The sequence below is a fragment of the Aspergillus tubingensis genome, assembly GCF_013340325.1.
Source record: "Aspergillus tubingensis WU-2223L DNA, scaffold_2, whole genome shotgun sequence".
NCBI lineage: Eukaryota > Fungi > Ascomycota > Eurotiomycetes > Eurotiales > Aspergillaceae > Aspergillus > Aspergillus tubingensis.
This window is the reverse complement of record NW_023336276.1, coordinates 1,545,981-1,572,651: the sequence shown is the minus strand read 5'-3', so window position 1 is coordinate 1,572,651 and position 26,671 is coordinate 1,545,981. Positions and strand designations below refer to the sequence as shown.

Here is a 26,671-nt window from a genome sequence, read left to right as displayed (position 1 = left end):
GTCTTCCCCACACCCATCATGGAGGTAATCTCGCATCCCCAAACCTTTGATACACCTAGAAAATGCACCTGCTAACCGAGCACAAGGCTCCTCGAGCTCGCGGAATGGGCCGATCAGGACCCCGACGCCGCACGGGCTGTCTGACCTGCCGGGCACGTAAAGTCCGTTGCGACGAGACCAAACCCACGTGTGCCAATTGCACGCGCCTTCGACTGCAATGCACCTACAAAAGCACCATTCAAACGGTCATCCCGCGACAACGGCATAACAGCCAGAGCTCAGGAACAGTCGCGAGCGCAGCATCAGCCCCCACCAGCACCGCTAGCACCACTTCACCCGACCGTCCAGACGTGAACTTCTTCCACACCGTCCTCTGCAATGACCGACTCTCAGCATCGAATTCAGGATCCCCGCAGCAGGCGGGTCCCAGCAGTCGCCCTTCACAACAACACCAGCAACCCCTAGGTGCGGACAATATCACCTCGTTCGATATTCTTAGTTTCATCGGCGAGATCACCTCCGACTTCCAGCAGAAACACCTCGACTTGACCACGAATGGACTGGCGGGGTTCCCAGCGGGTTCGGTACCGGCGGCGATCGCGAGCGAGGAACTCGATCAGAATGAACGGCCGATCAGTTGGAACGCGGGCTCAGTTTCAGTCATCCACGGTGATCGTTCAGAGTTGGGGTCTGCTTCGGATACAAGTGGTGGTAGTAGTAGTAGTAGTGGTCATGGTCGGCTGACGTATGAGTATCGGTTGTTTGCACATTTCGTGGAGGGGGACCCGCCGCCTACGATATTTGGACCGGTGGATTTGGATTGGGAGTATGTGCGTGCTAATGTTGTTGCACAGTCGCGCGATAGTCGGGCGGTCTTACATGGGATTTACTGCTACGCGGAGATACATGAGGCGTTGGTTGAGGGGAAGGCGTGGAAACTGGCGTCGAGGTATCATCAGCTGGCGTGTTCAGAGGTTCAGTCGTGCTTGCTGGGCGAAGTGGAGGAGACGGTACTGAAAAGGGTGTTTACTACGGTGTTATTGTTGATGCTGGCGGAGGTGAGTGTCTCAAGGTTCGCTCTGATTACTTGACTTTGGCTAAAGAGCTGACGAAACAGCTCCTTTCTACCCCTGATCTATGGGGCTCAGGAACGTCCTTTCTCCACTCTGCATATCTCCTGCTGCAGCGGTTTCACCACCGAACCAAGTTGTGGACCGGTGTGAGCAGTGTTATTGTGTCGTGGGTGTCATTGCTGGATGTTAAAGCGCTGATAGCTGGCCGTGATGGCGATCCGCTAATTGATTTGGGCAGCCTTTCATCCAAGGCAAACACTACGTCTGAACTAGCCATGGAAGACAAATTGTTCGACAACAGCAGCGACGAGGAGCCACCGAAACCCGCATACCTTATGCGTGAAGCCATCACGGGCCCGGCCTTTCGCTTCTTCCTACAAACGCAACAGGTCATCCGACGAATCGTATGCATCGACTTGCATCACCGCAGTCGCGGGACAGTCAGTGACGAGTTTGAGGTGCTTCAGATAGCACACCAGGTCGGGGCCGATCTCGAGACGCTCTGGAACCGGCGTCCGCGCGTGCTGGACGTCTACAGCACGCCCGAGGACCTCTTCGATACTCTACAGCCTGCTATCGCGATCGAAATCTGCCGGACATTCCGACAGTACATCGCCAACTTCCTAGCGATTTTTATCTACCTACACCGGGTCGCGTTCGCCATCTACCCACGGACTGACCGAGTGCACCGCGCAGTGGATCGGATTATTCAATTGGCAACCGCGGAGGTGGAGTCTGGGAGCGACCAGCAACATCTGCCCGCCAGCTTTGTATGGCCGTTATTTGTGGCCGGCCTTGAGGGATCGATGGAGCAGCGAAGATGGATTGTGAAAGAGATGCAGCGGATCACTGGCAGCTGTAGTAGTCGCTGTCACGATCCCGAGCGCATCCGTGGAAGCTCCCGTACGGCGCGACATCCGCATGCGGGGAAAGCATTGCTCCTGCTGGAGGAGATGACGCGACGACAAGATGCGTCGCGCACCTGGGCAGACTCGCGGTGCGTGCGGCGGGAGCTATTTACTGATTTCTTCGTCATGATCTAGAAGACAGTAAGTAGCCGTAGGAGAGGCCAAGTGGACATCGGGAGGTTTGCAGGAGACTCCGGAGTGGATGAACATCAACTCGAAACGCGTCGCAGATCTCCTGACCACGTAATCGCACGTCATCTGACTCCCCGCCAGTCTCCATCGGCCTGTATTTACTTCCTTACTTTTCATCTTCACTTCCCCTCTTCTCCTTTTCGTCTGCTGTCCTGCATCTCTCCCCATTGTGGCTGTCGCATTCTCTTCCTCGCGACATGGCCCACAATGAGGCCCTACTCCGAACTCCCCCAGGATGCTGATCTCCACGATCCCAGCCATCATGATCCACCGCCGTCCGGCAACCAGAGCGCCTTTCGCCTTTACTGGCTCACGGCAATCGTCTGCTGCGGCGGCCTTCTCTTCGGCTATGACTCGGGTGTGATTGGTATGTAGTCTCCTGAAGACGCACCGCACACCATGCTCATCAATCAATTCCAGGCGGAGTTCTCACCTTCGAATCCTTCCATCGCTCCTTTCGGTATACCGCCGCCGATGAGACACGAGTTAGCGCTATTGCAGTCGGCGTCCAGCAAGCCTCTGCGCTACTTGGCTGTCTGCTTATATGGCCTTTCACAAACCGCCTTGGTCGTCGCCCGGCCATGGCTGTCTGCTCCCTCATCTTCTGCACGGGGGTCATCTTCGAGCTGCTCGATACCCACTCGCTATCCGTCTTCTACGTGGGCCGCGTCATCTGCGGACTGGGGATCGGCGGCTCCGCAACCGTCATCCCCATCTATCTCTCGGAAATGAGTCCCACCGACAAGCGCGCCCGGCTCGGGAGCTGCTATCAATTCGCCTTCACCATCGGCATCCTCGTCTCCTACTGGATCGACTATGGCATGCAATTCGCTCCCGCCAATGCCCTGCAATGGCAGATTCCATTCGCCGTGCAGCTGATCCCCGGCGCATTAATGGGGTTGGGGATGCTCACGCTCCGCGAAAGTGTGCGATGGCTCCTCTCCCACGACCATGACAAGAACGAGTCCAAAGCATGGGACAGCCTAACCTGGATCCGCTCATCGAACGGACCACACGTGCGCGCTGAGTACCAGCAAATGAAATCCAGCATCGAGCGTGACGCACACGCAACCGCTGATTTCTCTCCGAAAGAACTCCTCAGCAAATCCAACAGCCACCGACTCGCTCTAGCCGTCTGCCTATTCATAGCCCAACAATCCATGGGGCCAACGGCGCTCGCCTACTTCGGTCCGCAATTCTTCGCCCTCCTAGTAGGCAACAACGCCCACCTGACCCTCCTCCTAACCGGCATCTTCGGCGGCCTAAAAGTAATCGGCTGCCTCATCTTCATCGTATGGGTCGCCGACCGATTCGGCCGCCGACCACTACTCATCCTCGGCGCACTCGCCATGTCCATCTGCATGATAACCACCTCAGTGGTCGTAAAATCCACCAACGTCCCCACCCCCCACCCATCCACAAATAACCCCTCCAACACCACCCCCACCATAACCAACAGCGGCCTCCTCACCGTCTCCCTCATCTACCTCGCCATCGTCTTCTACAACCTCTCCTGGGGTCCCCTCCCCTGGCCCTGCACCGCCGAACTCTTCAACACCCGCATCCGCGAACCAGGCGTCGCCATCGGCGTCGCCGCCCAATGGCTCTCCAACTTCGTCTGGTCATTCTCGACCCCGTACGTCCTAGCCGGCGCCAAATGGGCCACCTTTTTGATCTTCGGCATCTTAGACGCCAGCTTCGCCGTCTTCGTCTGGTTCTTCCTTCCGGAGACGCGCGGGAGATCCCTCGAGGAGATCGATGCGCTTTTCGGAGATGATGAGGATAAGCTTCATCATGATGATTCGCTCTCGTCTGCCCTGCTGGTCGGGGAACAGGAACAGGAACAGGAAATTGACCGTGACTGTGAACAGGATGGGATTGTTTCTGATGATGATGCGGGGGCGAAGACGAGTGAGGAGAGAGTGGAGGTTTAGTTTTCCATTATTATATATATTCATGTGTGGATGGTTTAATTATAGAGTTAGATGGTAGAATATGGATTGATTATATTCTTACAAGTGTTGATACGAGATAAATCAGCTGCGATAGAGTATCTTATAGCAGAACGAAATATGATTGATAAATGAACGGAACTGAATACTACCTGTAGATTGATCTAGACTACTCCGAGAGTATGCATGAAACTAGTCTAATGCGGAAACTAGTCCCAAGTGGAGATAGAACCATCGATCTACTGTACATGGTCTGCCAGTCATGTGAGAGACCATTTATATACTACTACTACTGCTACTCTATATGACTATACGGTGTTTAGTAACTAGAGAATCTCAGAGTAAGCTAAATATTGATTATGATTAGCTACCGGGAACCCACACAGCAACTAGCGTACACTCGTATCATCGTAGCAATTCGTGTTCCTTTGCCCAACCAGTTCCCCCCCAGAAAAGAAAAACGCCCCCCTCCGGCAAGTTGGTTTCGAAACCATACAGCAAACCTACCTAACTATAAAATCGCCACAGTCGCCAGCTACCTGAGCGATAATAACAAGAATATACCTTGAACAGCAATCACAAAGTCCCGCCCAAACCACGTGCTTTTTTTGGTGGGGGAGTTAGCAAGAAGGGGGGAAAAAAAGAAAAGGGGAAAAAAAAACGCCGTCATGCAGTCGCCAGTCATGTCAACCATCGAGGGCTCATGATAAAACACAGAATAAGACGACACCAGCCGCCATTGAGCCCTGAGATGATGTTGAGCAATGTATAGAGAATGATGGATATAGAAGATGGTTCTAGACATCGAGCAGATCCTCGAAGCCGTCATTGTTGGGAGTCGAGAAGGAGAAGGACGCGTCACTCGCGAGGGTCTGCTCTGAGTCCCGCCGAGGAGTGGGTTCTAGGGAGCCCATCTTTGAGGGAATCTGAATGGGGCTATCAAAGCCAAAGGAGAGATCCTGCGAGCGGGTCGTCCTACTCGAGCTCGACGGGGTCAGAGCATTCAGGTCCGGTTTCAGGTCGGACGTCCCCAGTGAGTCCTGCTGAGTAATGTTCTTCACCATGGTGCTGAGGTGCAATTGAATAGCCTCATCATTGCACTGGGCATGCTCGAGTAAGTAGTTTTTGAACACCAGGATCTCGCTACGTAAAGCGTCAATATGACGGGTCAGGTCTTCTCTCCTTTGGGAGAGTTCTCTGAATTGACTGCGGAGACTCTCCGTCTGCTGCTTCTTCTTCTGGCGACACTTGCTCGCTGCCAGCCGATTGCGCTCCAGGAATTTCTCACGCTTCGCTTTCTCGCTCAGCTTGTCATCGGCATCGGGGGAAGACGAGTTGTGTGTGCCATTAGTCTTGCGACGCCTGGCCGCTGGTTGACGCGCGTCCGAAGCAGCCGGTTGACTGAAGCTTGCACGGGGAGTTGGGTTGGAATAGACAGCAGCCCCGTCGTACGACTGGAGATGAGACAAGGAATAGAATTGGTCGACCGAATTGAGTTTCTTGTCGTCATATGGAGGGGGCGTTGGTTGACCGTTGCGGACATGCGAGTTCTTCAGGCCTCGCTCAAAACCCGGATTGGTGAAAACCTGCGGGTCATGTTTCGCCGACCAGCTCGGTAGCGAAGGAGAAACTGGGCTGAAACCGAAGAGAGTCTGATCGTCCCCGGCTGGGTAAGACATGGAAAGGATGTCAGTCGCCATGTAGGAATTAGAGATGGTGAAGTGAGAAGGAGCCGCGCTAACGGCACCAGGCATAACAGCTTCGTTGGACACGACGGCCTCGCCAGGAACAACAGGCTGACCGAAAGAGGCCTGAGTCGCCATGTTGAGAGAGTGAGCCTGATTTAGACTAGCCAGAGGGCAGGGCAGAGCCGCTTGAGCAGGTTGTAGAGAAGATCGAAATTGATATTAGGAGGAGAGGAAGAGACAGAGAGAACTAGCTATTGAAAGGTAGAGGAGTATGGTTGTGGCGACGGACGGGCAGGCGAATAGAAGGTATTTAAAGCTCCGGCCGCGATGCCAGAGAAGACCGGAAGCACAAGGCCGAAAGTCAGTGAGCAGAGCGGCTTAAAGACACAGTCTGGCACCTGGAACAGAGGTCCTGGGATCTTGTCGAGCCCAGGAGCAAACCAGTGTGACCGAGGGGAAGATGACCACGGCAGGTACGAGTGATGGTAGGCAGCTACCACGGTTGCGAAGGCGGGAGAGAAAGCAACAAAGGATGAACAATGCACTGACAAGTCAAGAACAAGCGGGAAGGTAAAAAGCTGGAGAGCTCCAACCGGTTCAGAAGGAAGGTTGGCCAGGAGAATATATCCCGACAGGATCAAAGTGGGGGGGTTGAGTTGTTGGAGAGAGAGAGTGTGTGAGTGTGTTGTATGTCCAGAACGGGGGCTGGCAGTAGGGGTCCTTCTGGAGCCAGCAGCGGAACCTGGACCAGGAAAATCAGGGAACTGGGCGAGACCAGAGTGGAGCTGGAAGAGAGCTTTCGTCAGGCAATGAATCTGCAGGAGATCCAGAATCAGAAATGGGGGGGTGTCAAGGGCAGAGGAGGGGTTAAGGTGGGAAATGTAACGGAGAGGTCCACGGAACGGAAGAGCCGGCAGAGTTAAAAGAGAGGGAGAGAGAGAGGGAGAGAGAGAGAGGGAGAGAGGGAAAGGGACAGAGAGGAAGGAAAGCGATAGGAGAGGAAGAGTGAGAGGGAAAAGGAAAGAGAGAGGGAGGGAGAGGAGAGAGTACCACGGAAAGAATGAGAAGGAGGGGAAACCCGGATCGAAGTCAATGTGGGAGAGTGATACGAGGGGAGGACAAGCTAGGGTTGGGAGACAAGAAAGAAGATGAAACGAGTTGAGGAGATGACAAGCAGAGGAAGGATGAGGATTGGATGGAAGAGAAGAGAGAGACGAGGACTTTCTTACTCACCAACAGGAATCTCCCAAGTGGTTGCGCAAGTGGCAGGGAATTGGGATGTTGTGTGGATGATGAGGTCGGGGAGGATAGAGTAGAGAATACAAGAAGTAGTAGTTGTTGGTGTTGTTCGTACCTTGTAGTAGCTGATGGGTGGTAGAACGAACCAACAACACACAAACCTTTGGATGGAAAGTCAAGTGAGCCGTGAGCAATAACCAGTGATGTACTGAGAGGGGAGGAGAAACAGATGACAGATGAAGCTTCAACTCCCCGAAGCAGCTGGGAGAGAGTTATGATTATTATGGCTTGATGATTGGGTCAGTCGCAGTTCCGGCGTCGGGAAGCCAAGAGAGGGCATCCACTGGACGAAGACCTGGCCAGAACCGGCAAGGTTGACATCATTATTGGAACAAGAGATCTGGAGACTTCTCCGGTCTCCACGATGAGGGAGAGCATGCGAGAAAGAACGAGAAAGAAAGGAAAAGGCTGCGACGATCAGGGGCAGGACAAGATCCCTCAATTCAGCCGGAGCTGCACGATTACGCACTTGGTTGGCATGACAGATGCCAGCCAGGCCAGCTGGACTTGCAAATGTACTTTATCTAGAATCAATGCTAGTAATACTAGTACCTGTCGAGTAGGGTTCCCTTCAGAGCTCTAGTAGTGTACTAGAATGTGGTCTACTAAAGGGAAACTAGTGGCACAGCTACCTTAGTCTCTTTCTATACCCCAGATAAATTTGGAACACCATCAAAGATAGCCATCTCAAGTATGTACTGGACTGAGTAGAAATCAAACCCAGATAACAACAAACAACCAACAACCACCACCAGATCAGCCCACATCATTCTGTGCTTCTCCGCCGACAGTTTTCCGAACCCGAGAACCTTAAAAGAAGGAAAAGGACGAAAGGATGTTGACCTTGTCTGATATCATCATCCTCCTCAAACGTCATCCATTCATGGCATGAGAGGGCAAAACAACTCACTCACCCTAACCCTGGACCTTAAGAAACGAACGGGGGTTCCGTCTTCCCCGTCCGGTTCCACCAGCAAATGATTTCCTACACAGCCCAGGAGGAAAATCTACTACTCATCATTGAAATGGACGGGAACTCACTCAACTAAGTAAATATTATATTTTTCTTCAATGAGTCATTCAGTTACTTTCGGATTTGATTTATTTCCCTCATCCATGACAGACCCGACAAGAGGGAAAGAAAAGAAAAAGAAAAAACGAGGGTGGATTGTCCGGTTTCAGGGAAAGCCAAGTAGTGCCGTTCCTCATGCTGATTGGCGGTTTGAAGTTCCCGACGGGCGGGCGTAGTTGGCATTTCTCTTCCCCCATCAAACTTTGTTGGCGGATTCCCCAAATGCAGCAAGTAGTGGTTAAGTACTTACAAGTAGCATGGAATATTTAAAGAATTGGGGTCTCGATTTCCGGTTTCTCTCCCGGTTCCTTGATCGGAGAGAGAGCCACTTTTCCACATACCATACTTCATAGTTGATATATCTATATGCTAGTGGAAGGGGGGGAGTACATACATAGCAGCAGCAGCAGTACTATGTAGACAAGTAGTAGTTCAAGTTGGAAAGGATCCACATGAGCTGTTTCTCCCCGGGTAAGTTGTAAACTAATTGTCTACTTAGTACTGACAGTACTTCCCTGCCAGCTGGCATGATTCAAGTGCCATGAAAATCAATTTACTCTTTTCATCAGCCTGCGTCAGATAAATTATCCTAAATAATTATTACTATGCACCCTTTATCCCTCCCGACCTACGGATCCCCCTTCCAGGGCTAGCCAGAACTACTATTCAACCCAACGGCCTTCTCAACAATAAAGATTATCAAATCAATCAAATGACAAGATGCCAAGTTGTTAGTTCAACAAATTAACAATAAAAAAAATAAGAAAATAAATACCCTTCTAGAAATACAACCACTAATCCACTCAAGAAGAATTGATTTTGGTATGACGCGTAACCAACTCCCGAATCATGATATATTCCTTGAAAATACACTGCATACATGCATTGCACACAATTAACCGAGATACATACATACATACATGCTTATCTACGGAGTAAGTAGTAGTAGTAGTACTTTGATGATCAAGTCACAAATAAAGTACTTCCTCCGTTAAGTACTTCAGTCTAAGTAACTTAGTAAGTTATGTCCCCACGCGGCTTTTCCCTCCAACGAACCACGATCCACCGATCGACGAGCTTCAGCTATTAGTTCTAACCAACCAGCCTTCATAGCTCATACAATGTAGATAGTATTATCCCAACCACCTCACTCCACATCATCTACCACTACTACCACTACCACCACACAGTAATACTCAGTTCCAAATCAGATCCAAGAAAACTACTTACCAAAAGATCAACCATCCCATCACCACCCTACCTACTAAGTAAGTTCAATTGCAATATAATACACTTCTCGCTTTTCTCCTCAACATCCATCCCCATCCTATCAATCAATTGTTGTATTGCGCGTTCAATTTCACCCGCCCTCTCCTCTCAACCCCGGAATGGACAACTCGAACCACTGGTTCTAGATTCAGCAACTGACGACTTTTTCCGCCTTCCCTATTAATTCTGATTCTCTCATTCATCCGTTCATTTTATCCATCCCGTCCCGTCACTACTCAACACTCTTGCGAAACTGAGTGAGTGATTTAGTTATCTTCTGGTACGGATCATGTCGCCGGCTTGTAGACCCGCTCGACCGCTTCGCTTTCTATGTTCCAAGGAATTAATTAATTAGTTCTGGATACATTTTTGGTGGGGTGGGCTATGCTAGGCTTACCTTACCTACTGTGTAGACTACCTACTAGGCTAACAGTCTATCTGCCTACTGCCTAGTGTTTGCCTGTTTCAAGTTCTGGTTCAGGTCAGGGTCGGAGGATATTTTGCTTTCATTGTTTGTTTGATTTTTTTCTTTCTTTTCTGCTGCTGATATCCTGTTTTGCCCCACTTTCTTTTTTGGGGCGTGAGATATAGAGATATACGAATTAAGTACAAGGATATACCTATCACTACGACTTTTACTCTAAAATTTTGGGATGTGTAGTATATTCATTATTACTACTCCGTACATACAGAGTACACTAAGTACTGCACACTCGATGCATCCGGTAAAAGGTCTTCTTACGGCCACGACATCCAGTCCCCGCCAATCATCCCCCATTCGGAGGCTTATGCACTGCTAACAGGGATCCTTTCAGGTTCCTGCCGCCCCCTCTAAACGGTCGCCATGCTGCTTCATGATTGCTCCAATCCTCCCGTCGGGGCCCAGCAATCACGTCTCAATTTTTGCTATCGCTGACCCTACATGGGCTCCGCTCTCTCCACTCTTCCTGCTCCCAGAACCGGATGCTGCCTCGGGCTCCGCTGGGCCTGTGCTCCATGCCCCCGTCGTACTATCTATCTTCCACCTCCTTTCCTGCTTTCCTTCCCCCCTCCCCCCCTCTTCTCTTCTTCTCTCTTCCTTGCTATTCCCTATTCCTCTTCAAACTCTACACAAAGTACTCTCGCATACGCCAGGATACACCACCATGCTCGATCATCTTGGCCTCATCCTCACACCTCCGCCGACCCGCTAAACGTTCGCGAGAATCCATGGTGATGCGCTATGGCCCCCCGATGCTCCCAGATCCGCAATTGTCGACTCACCCCTCGCCAATTTCCGATCAGCATCGCTGCAACCCGCTGGCTTTCAATCTCGCGCTGAATGGCCCGGAACGCATCCTCAGGATTCTCCTCCCCCTCGCCTTCCGTCAGTAGTGGCGCCAGCACTCCACTCAGTCGGTCTAGGTTCAGCAGCCCCGACCCAATACTGGCCCGGCAGACGCTGCCCCGGAAGCCCTGGCGTTCCAGCTCTATCAGCCGCTGCGTCTCATGCAGCAAGAGCGCGCTGAGTCCGAACACCCCACAGATCAGGTTCAGCTGCATCGAGTCGCTGAGCGCCAGAATCGCCAGACTCATCGCCTTGACCTTGACGTAACCCCGAGGTGAAACCCCCCCGAGGCAGCTTCTTCGCCGCTCCACTGGCTCACTCGTAAGGTGGCCCTGACAAATCTGGACCAGCACTCGATAAAGCCGGCCCGACCCTAGAATCCCCCCTGGGAGCCCGGACAGAAGAGACTTGAACGCCCATGCCACGCTCAACACTTGAATGGCGTCGCCACTATCCCCATCCCGGTTCAGAGGGTCCACCACATCCGCCGGTATCGTGCCACTCGCAACCGTCATCTGGATCTTGTCTTGCTGCTTTTCCACCGAGTGCACCTGATTGGCGTAGTAGTCGTACGTCCGTGCCGCTAGTTTCGGATCCCCGGCGTCGACAAAGACGTTTCGTACAGTAGGAGCTGTAAATGACGTCAATAAACCAATAGCCTGCGACGGATAGAGTATCCTAGTGGAGCATGGTGGATTCCTACCAAAGCATCCCAGATAGGTGATAATCGCCACAAAGCATACGGGTAGCTTCAATTTCGTAGGCGCAAAGTCGGCCGGAAGAGTGAGCAGATTGTACCCCCCAAGTCGAGCTAGGTCTTCCAGGGGTTTGCCCTTCAATGAAGTCATATCGGCCGATCGGCGCGAAAGGCTGGCGAACGTCCTCATCCGACGCAAGGTTCTTTTGCGGGGTGCGTCTGACGATCCAAGCTGGAGGGTCGACCGCATGGTTCGTATGCGTCCATAGAACTTATCCCGACGTCTGGGAGGATCATCTCCGGTGGCTGTATGGGATAGGCGACTATCAGGAGATCGTTCAGCTACTATGTCGTCAGAAACTGGGATGTCTGGTATATCACCTGTCGATCTCTGGCTCTGGGGCACACAAACCTGACACCTGACCCCATTCAGCACCCCCGTGAGCACCAAGCGTGTCGTCGACCTCCAGCGGCTCAAGACGCAATCTACCAGCCAGCTCATTGAACGCTATAACAGCCGCGTGGCGATCCCCTTGTTCCAATGCGTAACTGTCGTCAAGCGAGGCGGCAAAGTCCGAACTCTGCCTTGATGAGCCCCGTGATCTGTAGGAGCGGGTCTGCCTGAAGGGATTCCCTGGCTTCTCTGTAGTCCGATTGCGGCATGTCGACAAGACACTCGCACTACTGCGCTCTGAACTATGTTGTCTGCTGGAGTACGAAGTAGCCCCCTTCAGATCTTCGAAATTGACACTGGACTGTGTTGTAGAATGAGACGCCTCTTGAATATCACTGTAGGGACCATGATAGAGACAGTCCTGATCAACCAAGGCAATAGGCATGGACTTGTGCTTCGACGGATCATGGCAGACAGTCACACTAGTTAGATCTGAGCTGAGCGAGTACACCGTCTTGTCACTGACCTTTCTATCGGCATCTCCATTCAAAAGGTCGCTGGACTGAGTGACCTGAAGCCCGACGGGCTGCTGATTCTCTAAATGACCAGTAGCTGTAGATTGATCCTCATTACAGCCCTCTTCCACCACAATAATGGGCTTTGCAGACAGACCAGACGACCCTGATTCGAGTCGAAGATGCTGTGACTTGCGTGAGCGAAACAGCGTCCTGAACCCATTCAGTTTGGAACCTTTGTCTCCTGAACTTAGATCCAAGGCGTGTCTCTTTGGGGCTGCCACATCCTTTGGCAATAAAATTGTATTCCTCCTACTATCGTGGTGCTTTGCTATGTCTCTTAACCCGAGAGAGGCAGCTAGCCCGGCGTTCACCGACGAAAAGGGCACAGAAAGTGATAGCCTTTGGTCCATGGATCGTTTCAAGCTGTCTCTGGTACTTTCCAAGGTATCCATTGCTGCACTAGACGCTGCGCAAGTGGTTAGGTATGCTAGAGAAGGAAGATGCAACAATCGTTATAGAGGAAAGTACTCGGTGTGGCATGGCCTGGGAGTTTGTTATGCCAATGTCAGGATCGTTCTTTCCTCTTTCGTCCAGTGATACTAAGAACTGGCGAGGAAGGCTTCATTCACCAGGCAGACTTAGCGAATGGCCGGATTGACTGGACTGTCCGGAACATGAGTCCATACACGTGAATGTAAATCACGCAGCTTGAACAGGGAATATACAACGCTAACGATTGCGAGGACAAAGCTTTGCCGTTCAATAACAAAGGTCCATGATTGCTTGCTATTACAACTGCAATAGCCATGCTCACAAGTAACAATCAACTTCTCACGCTGAGCGGGCTATTTCTACAACTGAAGTTCAATGACAATGTCTAGATGTATTGTGTACACGAGTGCCTTTGTAACCGGGATATAGACCGTTGCGCCATAAAGTACCGTCTACTTTTGCATTTCAAACAAGACGGACAAAAGCCCAAGTGCTCAAATACCAAGAAGCAATATAAGGGGGTAGAACCGTATAATCAAGTCAATAACGTGCAAGTGGGCTACCGTGGCCAACCAAGGAGGCCCGGGAACCGACACTAGCACGCAAAAACGCCTTTCCATGCAAGTTGTAAGTATGCGTAGCAGCGCAACAAGGCGCAAATACATTGTTCATGATGACTCGTCATTTTCACCCTCCAAAAGGATGTACTGGAGAATGTCACTCAAGGTAAGGACACCCTTTAGCCGGAAGTTGTCGTCCACCACAACCAGGCGGTGTACACGGGATTTGCGAATCGTGTCGAAAATGGTATCCAGACCATCGTTCAGGGAGCATGTATAGATCCCGGGAAAGTCCTGGAGTAATGAGTCAAATGTACTAGGAAACTCTTGTGTGACAGAACCAACTTACCGGAGATCGCTTCTTCAATGCCTCGCCCACCGTCAGACTCAAGTCATCATAGACACCTCCTTTGATCAGCGTTATCACGTCGACAGCCTCGAAGACGTTGTACACAACACCTGCGAAAATCACGAAATCAGTACACATACATGCGCTCTCCGTAGTATCACATACCTTCAGTATTGATGATGGGGACACTTGATATGCTCCGTGAGACGAGAATGTGAATCACGTCAATGACAGGTGTATCCATCGATGCGACTGCTATATTGTGATACGAGCCCAGCAAGATCTCACCAAGGGGTTTCCGTAACTTCTGCGTGTCGTTGACGTTGACGGCGACAAACTTCAGGATGCGGTACTGGGTGAGAACACTCAGAACGAGGGCTCGATCAGTCTGACTGTCAAAAGTAACCAAAGGAATCCTCCTGGCGCGAGACTCGAGCATGCGCCGACAGGCTTCGTAGAGCGGCCGCTCTGGGTCAATGGATATCGTTTCGGGAGGCGCCACATGGAGCGCCTTTTCCACCTCTAGAATGGAATGTCAGCTTTTGCAACCCTTCGGAAAAAGCGCCAGACGCACCTCGTAGACTATCCAAACGGAATTGATCAATCTGATTCAGAGCCTCGGGGTTCTGATAGTAGTACTGAATAACATTGATGTAGTCGGATGTGGTGAGGAGACCGGCAAAGGTCGAGGATGTAGAATCCCATAACGGAGCCGAAACGATACCTGTATTGTGCATCCTTTCCAGTCAGCGAGATTGCATTCGCGGTGCGCATAGCCCGCGGAGCCGCGGGAAGCGGGTGGGAGACATGCCGTTCTGTATGAGGATATTCAGGCTCTCCTTGACGGACAGCGATGTATCGAACATGATAAGTCGAAAACTGAGTGGAAGGACATCATAGCTGGTACGGACTTTGAGGAAGTTGCGAATGGCACGCTACAAGGATTAAGAGAGACCAGATTCTGATTAGTCAATCCGTTTAATTCCCATGTGGAAACAATTACGAGCAAGCAGTTGGCAGCCAAGGTCATGGCACATTGGCATTGAGCGCAGGCATGACAGACCCGGAACCATGGCAAACAGTGTGATATAACAGGTTTATGTACGAAGCAGAGTGGACCAAGGAGGGGTAAGGCGCGTTGGACATGAGCGGGGCAAACAGGAAGATTTGAGGGGAAAAAGCAAGCAACGGGGAGAAGAAAGCAAGAGAAAAGCAAAGCAACTCACTAGGGCCTGACGCTCTTCCCGATCGATCGCCCTTTCGGGCTGAGCGGGGGGCATTGGGTGTGATAGACCTCGCGGCCGGAGAAAGAAGGCGGGATACACGAATCCTCCCTCGTGACCGCGGATAGGACGACGGTCTGGAACAGGAGAGGGAATGGGCGAGGGATAGGACCCGGTGGAGGAAGGCGGGCGAGGGTAAGGCTGAGGTGGAGTGGACCGAGGAGAGGCAGCAGGAGGAGGAGGAGGAGGAGCAGCAGGAGCAACAGCAGCAGCCGTGCTAGTCAGCGCAGTGATGGTGGACGTGGTCGAGGTGGTCGTTGCAGTGGTAGTAGTAGTGGTAGTTGTGGTAGTGGTGGTGGAAGTGTCGTCGGTGATTGAAAGCGGCCGCCCGGAAGTGCTGCTCATTCTGCCCGTGGGGACTACGGGCACCCGCTGGGGAGCTTCCTCCATCTTGATTGCCCAGTGCCGCTACTGTCGTGGGACCGCAAAACACATCCAGACATTCAGAATGGACGAGACAAAGAAGTTGACTGTGGGTGGAAATGATCTCCCAGACCTGTAGGATCAATAGCAACTCAAGGCTTGATGCAGTTGACAGGGGTAATAACCCGCCGGTGCCGCTGGGATAATATGACTAGTATTCCTAGTGATATGAATAGGCGGGGAGGAAGAGGATCAGTATGGGATGTTTAAAAAAGGAGAATGTCTAGGATCATCTGAGAAGACAGCGCGCGACGAATCATGCGCAGGATGCTTAGGATGATGCATCACATCTCCTGATTAATTAATCTGCCTACTATCTTAGTTAATTAAGACCCCAGTCGCCTGGATAGTTGCAGGTGAGAGAGAGTACACCAGGAACGAGGGGCATCCAAGACGGGCATTGAGGTATCAAATTTCCGAACAGACATTCTGACAGGCTGGATATATGCAGAGTGTCATATTCAGGGTGTGTTTATGTTTACTACATGCCGCAGCATTCCATATGGAGCATATGTATTGCTGCAGCTTCGTTGAGAACTTGAGTGGTGGGAAGTGGTGGGATACATGCCTGAGGCAGACACTGCCCCGCCATCCCCACACGTGACAGGCTACTGCGGAGAAAGCTTCGAGTCGCTTACTTGACTAGCTCCGGTCTCTATTTACGCCGACACCAATGCCTTATTAGATATTTATATCGCGACAGGATGATAACAAGCAAAGGTTGCTGAAATGTTTTGGACCATGTGTCTACTTATACCACAAGTCTAACCGAGAGCTCGAAAAAACGATGCCAAAGAATTATAAAGGCGTATCTATGTGTATGCCACAGCCATGCAATCGCCAACGCTCGAAGGACAATAAAAGACAATTTTACCCGGAAGTCGCACAAGATGGGAAATTTTACGCTGTAGGCTGCGCTCCACCATTCGCTCCCTCCGTCTGAGAGAGACTCGGGCTGGTGCCCGTCTTCAGATAATTCTCAATCTCACCAACACGTTTCCCGCCCTGGATCCACCGCTCCTTGTATGCTGCTCGGCGCTGGTCGGCAAGTTTGTTGAGCGTCGGCCAGTAGATCGAATGGTCGTACCGGAACTCGACCTCACCACCCATGGACTTCATCAACTGGCCTGGAGGCACGTGCTGACCCAGGTCCTCGTTGAATTTTAGCTTTTGGCGAGTCAATGGGTCGATGAACGGCGTGATGATCTTGAAGAAACCAAGGATCATGAACGGCACTGAATGCGGTCAGAGTATATCGTTTGCATAAGATGGGGACAACTCACTGTTAATGACAAGGGCGCGACCCATTCTCTCCGGGTAGTGGTTCTGCAGAAAGTTGAGGGTCTGCTTGGCCTGGCCGATACTCGCGTTCTGACCCGACTTCGTTTCCTTGTAGTTGACGATCAGTGCCAGCGTCTCCTGGTCCGGGCCCATGAGGTCAATAACGCGCTCAAGCATAAAGACCAAGTGCTGGATCTGGCGGTCGCTCGTTTCCGTGTTCTGGTTTGATGGCAGCAGGTAGAGGCATGGGCGCCCGTGGATGTCATATCCCAGAATGACCTGCTTGCCCGTCTCATTCTCAACGGAGATGTATTCGGCTGTGAGCTTTTCAACGCCGTACTCGCGGCGCCAGGTGAGCGTGCGCTGGAGGCGCGCAATTGCCTCGGAGACATTCCATTTGGTTGCGCGCAGGTACCGCAACAGGCACTCGCGGGTCAGGAACATGCGCTCATCGTCGGTAATAGGGGCGGTTGGAGAATTCTTAGCGGACGTTGTCGGAACCGTGGTCCATTCTGAGACAGCCTTCAGGACATCCTTGTATTTTGCTTGCTGATCGGAGGTGAGCTCGGCCGGGGGTGTCGGCTTGGCCGATTCAAGGGGGCGGGGAAAGGGCTTCTGGATGAGACCGTCGGCGGCGGACAATGGCAATTGAGATTCGAACTCCTCGATTTGCTTGGCTAAATCGGTGGATTCTGCGGGTTTAGTGGTAGACTCAGGGGTAGCTGCGATCTCAGCAGGACTTGAAGGTGACGGGTCAGAAGGGGTGGTCTGTGAGGCATCGACAGCAGGAATATTGTCGGCGGGCGCAGCGGCCGGGGGATTCGAGGGAGCGCTCATGATGAAGAGCTTGCTTGGATCTGTTGAATCTAGTGTAGATGATTGTAGTGTAAGCGTCTGCCTTGTCTGAGGGCACCAACTTTATAAATCGCAAGACATCAGCGAATATAATAAAGGGGGAGAACGGCAAGCAGCTTCCCGGGTGTCCTTTTTCACGGCGTAAGATTGAGCAGGGCGGAGTGTTGATCGGCAGGCCCACCGATCGTCAGCTGCAAACCTCCGCTGGATTAATCAATTGCAGTCAAAGAATACGTGGTTCCGCGGGTCGTGCTGCGGTCTCATTTCGGCAGGCGGTCACACCAACCAATTTGCGCGTCTCACGCGTCGCGCGTCATTGCAGTTCCGATAGAGAGCCATATTGGATACGAAGTACTATCCAAACTCGTCAATAATTAAGGGTTCCAGTCAACATGGAGGATTCTGTCGCAGAGCTCAACGAGCTCTTTGCTGCCGCTGCTCCAGATGGTCTACCCAAGGATGTTCTCACCGAGTTGCAGTCAATCCTGCGCATCCACTCCATTTCCGCACAGGAGCTCTTTTACAAATGGGAGTCTTACTGTCTGAAGATGGGCCCGGACGAGTTGAAGATGGACTTGGGTACCGTGCGACTGTTCAAGAAAGATGTGCAGGATACATTGGAGCGAGAAGCCCGCGGCAAAGCAGGCCGACAGATGGAGAGGAAACCAGCAGTGCCGGCCACCCCGCGCGCTGCTACGTCAGATGTTTTTGGCATGTATGTTGAGTATCAATGATTTAATGGTCAAATCTAACAAGTCAGGCTGGACGGATTAACACCAGGTGCTTCTGGTCGGAGCAATGCCGGTTCAGCGAAGCGGAAATCCGACTTTGCTTCGCCATCAATCTCCAAGATCGGGAGAACCGAACACAATGGATCTCCGATGAGTACCAGTGTGAAACAGACAAACGGTGATGGACTACAGTACGTGCGCGAATCACCGTAAAAAGCCCGCAACTGACGAAGCAGATCCATTCCCTTTTCCCAGCGCCAAAATGCAGGCGACACCATCGAAACCATCAACCCCCATCTCCCACAAGCAGAGGCCCCTATCGCGCCATACTCCGAAGCCCGCATACGACCGACGGCGAACACAGACCTGAAGAAGTTCGGATACAAGCCTATGGCTATGCGACTGGCCGAGGCATCGGAGATCTTGGACGACCGCATCGACGAATTCATGGCATTGTTTGAGAAACAGTACGGCAGTGACGAGATCACATTCGGCAGCGCTGCCACGCAGAGCACCAGCGAGATTGTGGCCGTCGGCCGCATCGCATCCGACAGTATGGAAGGAAAACTCAACACGGCGTCACTCGTGCTCGAGACGTCCAGACGTACAGGAGCAGGCATCCGTGTTCCACTGAAACTCGAATCCGTGCCATCTGCCAACTTCTTCCCGGGCCAGATCGTGGCGCTGCGCGGCATTAATGCGTCCGGCAACTACTTCTCCGTCAAAGAGGTCCTCCCCACACCCCTTCTCCCACCGGCCGCATCGTCAGTCGTCAACCTCGAAACCATCAACCAGAGACTCGAAGACGCTGGCTCAGCGCCCTTGAACGTTCTTGTTGCTGCCGGTCCCTACACGGCAGACGATAGTCTCGACTACGAGCCATTGAAAGAGATCTGCCGCAAGGCAGCCGACAGCTACGCGGACGGTCTCGTCCTGCTCGGGCCCTTCCTGGACATCGAGCATCCCCTGCTGGCCTCGGGGGATTTCGACCTGCCCGAGATCAACGGCGTGGACCCGGACACGGTGACGCTGACGACGGTATTCCGGCACTGCATCTCAGCGCCGCTACAGCGACTCGTGGCAGCCGTGCCCAGCATCACGATCGTGCTGGTGCCGTCCGTCCGCGACGCAGTCAGCAAGCACGTTTCCTGGCCGCAGGAGCAGCTACCCAAGAAGGAGCTGGGCCTGCCGAAGCAGGTTCGCATGGTGTCGAACCCGGTGACGCTGTCACTGAACGAGACAGTCATTGGGATGTGCTCGCACGACGTGCTGTACGAGCTGCGCCGCGAGGAGGTACTCCACGGCAAGCCGACGGAGGGGAACCTCCTGACTAGACTACCCAAGTACATGATCGAGCAGCGACACTTCCAGCCGATGTTCCCGACATCGAGCAGAGACATGTTGCCACGAGCGGGGACCGGCCTTGCAACGGGGGGAATGGTCGACGTGAGCTATTCAAAGCTGGGCGAGTGGTGGAATGTGCGGCCGGACGTGTTGATAACGCCGAGCATGCTGCCGCCGTTTGTTAAGGTCAGCCCCCACACCCAGTAATTCGTATAATCTATGATAATGCTAATAACCAGACAGGTAGTGGACAGCGTAACAGTGATCAACCCCGGCACGCTCTCCAAACGCCGCGGCGCAGGCACATACGCACAGATGGCGATCCAGCCACGACGGATAGAAGACGACGAGAGGGAGCAGAAGCAGGTCAGCCATAAATTGTATGAACGGGCCCGCGTAGACATAATACGGATATAGCGCAGCATAGCGCAGCATAGCAGCAGCAGTAGTATACATGATAATGATGATTCCACGAAGACTCCTCCCATGCCCTTACCCATACCATACCCATACCCATAAAAAACACAACAAACGCAGGGTATAACAGCCTAGCCTAAACATAACAAAAACCATAACACCATCTTCCCATGCATCCCACCCTACCTCTCGATAGTGGAATAAAAAGAAATCACCGCAAACAAACCACCCTCCTCCTCCCCCCCATCAACCTCCCCTCCCCCCTAACCCTCACCTTCGCCCCCGCCCCTGCCCCTGCAGCCTCTCCCCCCGATCCCCCCATCCCACTAACCAACCCCTCGAGTCCCAAATCCCTCCAGGCCCCCTCCCCCCTCCTCCCCTGCAGCGCCATAGCCCTCGCAATCCCAAACGCGGCGTGTTGATCCGGAACCACATCGTCTTCGTCCTCCGGGTTGGGGGGCTGATACTGCGGCGGGATGTAGATGTCTTCGATGGGGAGGAAGGAGGGCGTGAGGGTCGGGGAGGTGCCGGTGCCGCCGGTGCCGCCGCCGGTGGCTGCTGCTGCTGCTGTTGTGAAGGCTTGGGTTGCGGTGGATGATGTGTAGGGGGAGGAAGAGGAAGAGGTGGTGTGGTGGTGTGGACGCGTGAAGTCTTCGAAGTAGTCGGCTAGGCGGGGGTGGTGCATGTGGAGGTGGGTGGGGGTGGAGTCTTTGCTCTGTTTTTTTGGGATTTGGTTAGTTGGTGGGTTGGATGGGGAGTGCTGTTTGGGAGAGGGGGATTGGTGGTGGTTGCTGGTGGTGAGGGGATGGGTTTGGGGATGGGATGGAGGGGACGTACCATTTTGTAGAGAGATTGAGGGTCGGAGTTGGAGTGATGTGAAGGTCAGTTGAGTGTGCAGTGTATCGTTAAGTGTTGTTATCGTGGATTGGGTTGGGATGTATTGTGTTGAGATGTATTATGTTGGTAGTTGGTGGTTTGTTGTGAGTTGTGTTTGAGAAGTGGTTGCGATAAGCATTTACGGAATTGAATCAGAATCACCGCTTTCATCTCCAACTACGAATCATATCCACTCACAAGTAAACCACATTGCATCCATTATCTACCTAATAACCAAGATAAAAGCCTACATATTCGTACTCATCCGATGCACTATAGGTACTGCACTCGGCGGCAAACTGCCCATCTCCGTCACCACCATATCCACATACTCCGCCGGCGTCACATCGTACATGATATTCAGCAGCTGCAGATTCGCCGACTCCTTCCAGTCCTCCAGCGGCGACGACTTGCTCTGTGCCGCCGTGCTCGTCTCCACCGGCGCAGTGCTAGCTTTGCCGCCCTTCTTGGGCTCTACGGCCGGCTGCGCCGCGGGATCCGGCAACCCGGTCAGCTGCTGCACCGGCTCGACCGTCACCAGCTCATCGGCGTCCGCAATCTCGTTCACGACGATACTGTCCAGCGCGACGCGGTCCGTGAACTTGACTGTCTCGCAGCATACGATGACGGGAACTTCGACGCCGCCGGCGCGCTCCTTGGCCGACATAGCGACCAGTGCGGTACCGACGCGCGAGTACAGGCGACCGTTACTGGTCATGGCGTGGGCGCCCAGGAAAACCTTGGTAGCGTCTTTGATGGCGTGGCTGATGCCGTTCATGAGGGAGTATTGCACGTCCAGACCGGCGTTGGCGAGCGTGCGCGCCAGGTTCTTACCCTCGAACAGTGGCCGCGAGTCGATGATGGAGACGCGGAATTGCTTGCCCTCCTTGTGTGCCGCCAACAGCGTCTGCTTCACGATCGAGCTGCCTGCAAATGTCACGATCACGTCTCCATCCTGAATCTTCTGTGCTGCGCTGCCGGCAATGACCTGGTCGGCGACGGTGATCTTCTCGCGGATGAAGCTGTCGATGAAATCGCACAGCGAGGCCTTGGCGGTAGCTTCGGGGACGGACGGATCGATGGAGGAGATAGCGAGCTTGAGGGCGCGGATAGCGTTACCCTGACTGATAGACAAGGGACGACACGTGGAGAGGTAGGTAATCTGGTGAGAAAGGTGGGTAGTCAAGTGGCGGGCGAGCGAAGTGCCCAGGGGGGTAGTATAAGCTTCGATGACCTGACAAACGTTAACACATCACAGCACACAGCCAGTACCAAGATAGAAAGATATACCCTCTTGAAAGCCAACAACGTAGCAACACATCTAGCACTACTACCACAAACCACATAGTCTCTCATCTGCATACCCAGCGCCAAAACCGCCGGATGCACCTCCTTTCCAGCGCCAGCAATCGTAGTCCTGCGCTGCTGACCATACAGATGTCCAAAGACCGAAACATTCTTCTCCTCCTGCTTCTTCTTCAACTCCGCCGCACTCGGCTGGCCCGTCGCCTGCGCCGAACCGCGACGAGGCTGCTGCTTCTGATGACCACCCTTCTGCGGCGTCGCAGCACCAGAGGCATCCTTCCCACCAGCCCCAGCACCACCGGGACCCGACGCGCCCTTCTTCCCACCAGCAGCCGACTGACCCCCACCGGGCGCAGCAGCACCAGCACCACCACCGGACTGTTCCCGTTCGGCGCGTTCGCGAGCGCGACGGGCGGCCTTTTCGGCTTTGGCTTTCTTCTTCAATTCGGCGGGGGAGAGCGCGGCGCCATCTCCACCAGCGGCGGCAGTATCCTTTCCTTTGGATTGTGATTGTTGCTGTTGTGGTTGTTGCTTGGCGGGCTGTGATTGCTGCGGTTTAGCGGGCTTAGCGGAGGCGTTGGCGCCGGCGGCAGCAGCAGCAGCGGCAGCGCCTGGGGATGATGATGATGATTGCTGGGATTGCATTTCAGCCGGGGGTTGTGAGGAGTCAACGGGGGTCGCCATTATGAGAGGTGATGTGTAGTCGAAGGAAGGAGGGGGAGTATCGAGGCGATCGGGAGGGGCATTGGAGACTTTTTCGGCGGAGGAGGAAGTGGAAGAAGAAGTGGATGTTGTGGGGGGAGCCGGCGATGAAACCCGTTCCCGTCGTTGACTCACGCTTTGCTGCTGCTGCTGCTGCTGCTTCACCACATAAGCTGCTGTTACCACCACGAGAATTCCCACGTATTGCACCACGGTGCTTCCCAGTGTGAGGAGTATCTCTAGGAGTATCATTCCACTGTGTTACTTCACCTCACTAGTTAAGGTTTCTGTGGTGGTTGGGAGTGGAGTCATCCGGGCTGCGAAACCGGATCTCACCGTCGATAACTAGGAATTGCTTCACAGAACATTCACCTATTTATCTATAACTGACACCTTCATGTATCAAGATATACTAACTATAGCAGGTACCTGAGTCAGAGCTGGGCAGACATTCTATCAAGCCACAGCCGATGTGCATCGACTAATCACAAGGTTTCATGGTATTCGGGCATCAAGCGTCCTTGTCATCCTACCATACAATCATGTCATCGTGCCAGAAAAGTAAAAGCTAAAGGCCAGAAGAGAAGACAAAAGCAGCAAAGATATCATCGCAGCGAGACGCAGTTCAAATCAAACCAGCGTCTCCAATTATGTGCATCCAAAGTAATCCATCCAACGCCATAATCACAAAGCCACCCACGCTACCCAGCCCAGTCCCATTCCATTCTATTCAGGAAGTTGTCCATTTATCGATTGTTGACCCAAACATTGCCCAGCGCTCGTCGTCGCTTTCGTCCTTCAGGCTTCCAGCTGGGTCGGAATCGTTCGTGGTCCGTCGCTATCTTGCGCTTGAACATGCTCAGGTCGTCCAAAAGGTTCTCCATATGCGTCTGCATTTCCTGCGCCTCAACATGACTGGCCTCGCATTGCATCGTGTCTTCATCTTCCCAAATGAGGTCCGGCTCGGGTTCGGGCTCGACATCAGACGGAGGCGATCGGGCACGGCTGAGCCGCTTGCGATTGGACGGGGAGCCATCGTTCTCATTCACACTGTATAAGCCACTCCGGCGCTTATGCACCACCACCGGAGGGATCGGGTTCCGGATACTGTCCAAGGCCAGCTTGAGGTGATTCCGCAAGGCCTCGTTCTCCGTCTGCAGCTGCCGGATCTTACACTCACTCACCATCTTCGTCTCCTCCATTAGTCGCTGGAGCTTCTCCACCTTTTGCTGATAATCTTCGAGGCGCTCGTTCTGCATCTCATTCTCTCGTCGGTTGGCTGCGGCCAGGCTGACACTCAGCTGAAGCGTGCGGATCGTTTCCGCCATTTCGGCGATCTGTTTATCACGTTCGGCGGCGGAGAGGTGGTCCTGGTTAACTCGGGCGCGTGTTCGGATGCGCTTGGCCTGGTCTGCGTATCGTAGGGTGGAGAGCGTTTCCTCGTAGTCACTGGGAGATATACATGCTATCATCGCCGTCTTCGAGTTGCCCCCAAGACTATCTTTCAGCAGCCAGGTCAGGATCGAGTCGCGGTAGGGAACCACATCCTTGCCCTTGCGTTTGCCTCCGCGACCCGGCTTAGGATCTGCCAGTGCGGCAATGACTCGGCCCAATGTGGTCAAGGACTTGTTGATGTTGGACCCCTCACGCAGTCGTTGACCGGTTGCTTCCGTGGACTTGGCTCGTTCTGAACCTGCCAGATCAACGAGACGTATTCGCGCCGTGCGCTCGGTGGTTTCATCGGTCGAAAGGTCGTGGTGGATCTGCTTCAGAGTAATAGTAAACACTGCGTGTGACCGGGACGATGTATCGTTCATCTTAGTGCTAGCCACAGTGCGCGATACATCTCCCTTGCGCATGAACTTCATGAGTTCGTCGAAGCTCTTGACCGTCACCTCTGTTAGGTCCTTGACGTACGGGCCTTCCAACGGGGACTCCCGAATACGAAGGTAGTGCGGCGGGTCGCTCCGAGGGACCAGCAGATCGCGCACATGTTCATTGTAGACTTCAAAGTAGGAGACGCGCACGTTGAAACTAATATCCGGAGATTCGGCGCTTTCGATGCGTTGGAACAAATCTTCGCAGGTCCGAGGGATCAATCCAGGCGCTTCCGGTGTGCCCATCATGGTATAACTCTTGCCAGAACCCGTCTGGCCATAGGCGAATATGCAGGTGTGGTACCCTTCGAAGTTGTGGTCCAAGAACTCTTCTCCCAAACAGTTGTAGACGTCTTCCTGGTGGGCGTAGTGGGGGTCCCGTTCGTTATGCGACCAGAAGGAATTGTCAAAGACAAATGATTTATCCTCCAACACCTTTCCGCGCGCCTGCGATTTAGGCTTCCCTTCGTCTTCCGGGCTTATCTGGGGCGCTCGAAGTTTGGTCGTCTGCGTATGCGGATCCATGCTGATCAGACATTCGGCATTGCGGTTAATCTCTGTGCTCCCAAGTATGGGATGACTGTCAGCTTCCATACGTATTACTCTTCACCGTTTAGCCAGACGTACCTCTGGGAAGGAACTTTCTCACACGGACGACAACGCGCACGTTGCCGCCGCCGGACGGACTAGACATGCTGTCGACTCGGTGGTGGGCAGACACGGCCACGCCCTCGCGTGCGCGCAGTGACGGACTGGACGCGGTTGATCGTAAGGTAGCGGCGGAGGCAGTCATCGAATGGGCCGAGGGACTGGTGATGCCGGTTATCGCGGAGATCCCGGAGGACGAGGCGGAGGATTGGGAGCCAGGCCCGGAGCCGTGGCCGATATGGTGGTAGAAACGGGGGTCCAGGGACATTTCGTGACCGTGATCCCTCAAAAACTGTACAAACTGAGTGAGGTGCTCACGATGGCGTTGAAGTAGGCAATGGTACATACAGGCAACTGTACCACCGGATGGTAGGGACCGAGAGGCGGGCTCTTTTCTTATCGAGGAGGGATTGATATTAAGGGTATGGGTGGCTGCCGGGTTAGTGGACCCAAGAATGGGCGTAGTGCTCGCCCTCGAAGGGAGGAACTAAACAAGGAGGATATCCAGAATGTATATGCTTGCGCGGACCGTCCGTCTGCAAGTTCAATTGACATCCGGCACTAGACAACAGAGCGATTCCACTCTCGACATGGGGTAAACAGTCGGGCAGTCGGGGGTTTCGGGAAAGCTCCTGCGATGGAAGGTGAAAGAGAGAAACATGCAGTGGTACGCAAGGGGATGGAAGACAGTACACACTTCCCCCCTCTCAAAGAAGGTCCACGGGGAGATGCAGCGATCGAGGAGGGACCAGAAGCAACAACCGAGAACTGGGGGGGGAGTTTGATCGTGGGGAGTTCAGATGAATGAATCGCATCGCCATGACCTCGTTTGGGGATTTCCCGATCGGGAATAGCAGGCAGCCTGAGGCAGCGCATAGACCTTCTGGCAGCGGGTGGTTGCCATGGCAATTCTACAGACAGCCAGGGACACGAGCACACGATAAGAAAGACTACTGCTGTGTTCGGAGAGACACAGACCGCCGAGGATGCAAGGATATGTCTTGATTGCATACAATCTGATTGTTTCGGTTGGTCCGGTGGTCAAGGAGTGCACCACCGGGAAATTACTAGCACTATCCACATTTACACATTGCATGCACTCATGTCTCAGCATCCACCGCTCTTGACCTGCAAAGAGT

General features: G+C 53.3%; 10 protein-coding genes across 10 annotated transcripts; 3 read left to right on the top strand and 7 right to left on the bottom strand.

Annotated features, from left to right (window-relative positions):
- Nucleotides 1-62: 62 nt before the first annotated feature.
- AtWU_01113 (Zn(II)2Cys6 transcription factor) lies at nucleotides 63-2,116 on the top strand (the record flags this gene model as incomplete). Its single annotated transcript, XM_035496228.1, has 2 exons — nucleotides 63-1,058; nucleotides 1,118-2,116. 2 exons carry the CDS (start codon nucleotides 63-65, stop codon nucleotides 2,114-2,116), a joined length of 1,995 nt encoding a protein of 664 aa, XP_035352121.1.
- Nucleotides 2,117-2,380: 264 nt separating this feature from the next.
- Nucleotides 2,381-4,107, top strand: AtWU_01112 (sugar porter family MFS transporter; the record flags this gene model as incomplete). The annotated part of the gene is made up of 2 exons (XM_035496227.1): nucleotides 2,381-2,540; nucleotides 2,594-4,107. 2 exons carry the CDS (start codon nucleotides 2,381-2,383, stop codon nucleotides 4,105-4,107), a joined length of 1,674 nt encoding a protein of 557 aa, XP_035352120.1.
- Nucleotides 4,108-4,922: 815 nt separating this feature from the next.
- Nucleotides 4,923-5,948, bottom strand: atfB (bZIP transcription factor atfB; the record flags this gene model as incomplete). The annotated part of the gene is made up of 1 exon (XM_035496226.1): nucleotides 4,923-5,948. The coding sequence occupies one exon, from the start codon at nucleotides 5,946-5,948 to the stop codon at nucleotides 4,923-4,925; it is 1,026 nt and encodes a 341-aa protein (XP_035352119.1).
- Nucleotides 5,949-10,623: 4,675 nt separating this feature from the next.
- On the bottom strand, nucleotides 10,624-12,841 carry AtWU_01110 (uncharacterized protein; the record flags this gene model as incomplete). Its single annotated transcript, XM_035496225.1, has 3 exons — nucleotides 10,624-11,411; nucleotides 11,484-11,819; nucleotides 11,890-12,841. 3 exons carry the CDS (start codon nucleotides 12,839-12,841, stop codon nucleotides 10,624-10,626), a joined length of 2,076 nt encoding a protein of 691 aa, XP_035352118.1.
- Nucleotides 12,842-13,549: 708 nt separating this feature from the next.
- Nucleotides 13,550-15,463, bottom strand: snf4 (AMP-activated serine/threonine-protein kinase regulatory subunit SNF4; the record flags this gene model as incomplete). The annotated part of the gene is made up of 6 exons (XM_035496224.1): nucleotides 13,550-13,735; nucleotides 13,791-13,900; nucleotides 13,956-14,312; nucleotides 14,365-14,514; nucleotides 14,602-14,725; nucleotides 15,017-15,463. The coding sequence occupies 6 exons, from the start codon at nucleotides 15,461-15,463 to the stop codon at nucleotides 13,550-13,552; spliced, it is 1,374 nt and encodes a 457-aa protein (XP_035352117.1).
- A 933-nt stretch (nucleotides 15,464-16,396) lies between these two features.
- AtWU_01108 (CRAL/TRIO domain protein) lies at nucleotides 16,397-17,614 on the bottom strand (the record flags this gene model as incomplete). Its single annotated transcript, XM_035496223.1, has 2 exons — nucleotides 16,397-16,731; nucleotides 16,780-17,614. The coding sequence occupies 2 exons, from the start codon at nucleotides 17,612-17,614 to the stop codon at nucleotides 16,397-16,399; spliced, it is 1,170 nt and encodes a 389-aa protein (XP_035352116.1).
- Nucleotides 17,615-18,024: 410 nt separating this feature from the next.
- Nucleotides 18,025-20,124, top strand: AtWU_01107 (DNA-directed DNA polymerase alpha subunit POL12; the record flags this gene model as incomplete). The annotated part of the gene is made up of 4 exons (XM_035496222.1): nucleotides 18,025-18,347; nucleotides 18,393-18,554; nucleotides 18,600-19,893; nucleotides 19,951-20,124. 4 exons carry the CDS (start codon nucleotides 18,025-18,027, stop codon nucleotides 20,122-20,124), a joined length of 1,953 nt encoding a protein of 650 aa, XP_035352115.1.
- Nucleotides 20,125-20,335: 211 nt separating this feature from the next.
- On the bottom strand, nucleotides 20,336-20,964 carry AtWU_01106 (Apc13 domain protein; the record flags this gene model as incomplete). The annotated part of the gene is made up of 2 exons (XM_035496221.1): nucleotides 20,336-20,839; nucleotides 20,962-20,964. The coding sequence occupies 2 exons, from the start codon at nucleotides 20,962-20,964 to the stop codon at nucleotides 20,336-20,338; spliced, it is 507 nt and encodes a 168-aa protein (XP_035352114.1).
- Nucleotides 20,965-21,247: 283 nt separating this feature from the next.
- Nucleotides 21,248-23,259, bottom strand: AtWU_01105 (translation initiation factor eIF2B subunit delta; the record flags this gene model as incomplete). The annotated part of the gene is made up of 2 exons (XM_035496220.1): nucleotides 21,248-22,234; nucleotides 22,291-23,259. 2 exons carry the CDS (start codon nucleotides 23,257-23,259, stop codon nucleotides 21,248-21,250), a joined length of 1,956 nt encoding a protein of 651 aa, XP_035352113.1.
- A 494-nt stretch (nucleotides 23,260-23,753) lies between these two features.
- Nucleotides 23,754-25,800, bottom strand: AtWU_01104 (kinesin-3 family protein uncB; the record flags this gene model as incomplete). Its single annotated transcript, XM_035496219.1, has 2 exons — nucleotides 23,754-25,441; nucleotides 25,512-25,800. 2 exons carry the CDS (start codon nucleotides 25,798-25,800, stop codon nucleotides 23,754-23,756), a joined length of 1,977 nt encoding a protein of 658 aa, XP_035352112.1.
- Nucleotides 25,801-26,671: the final 871 nt, after the last annotated feature.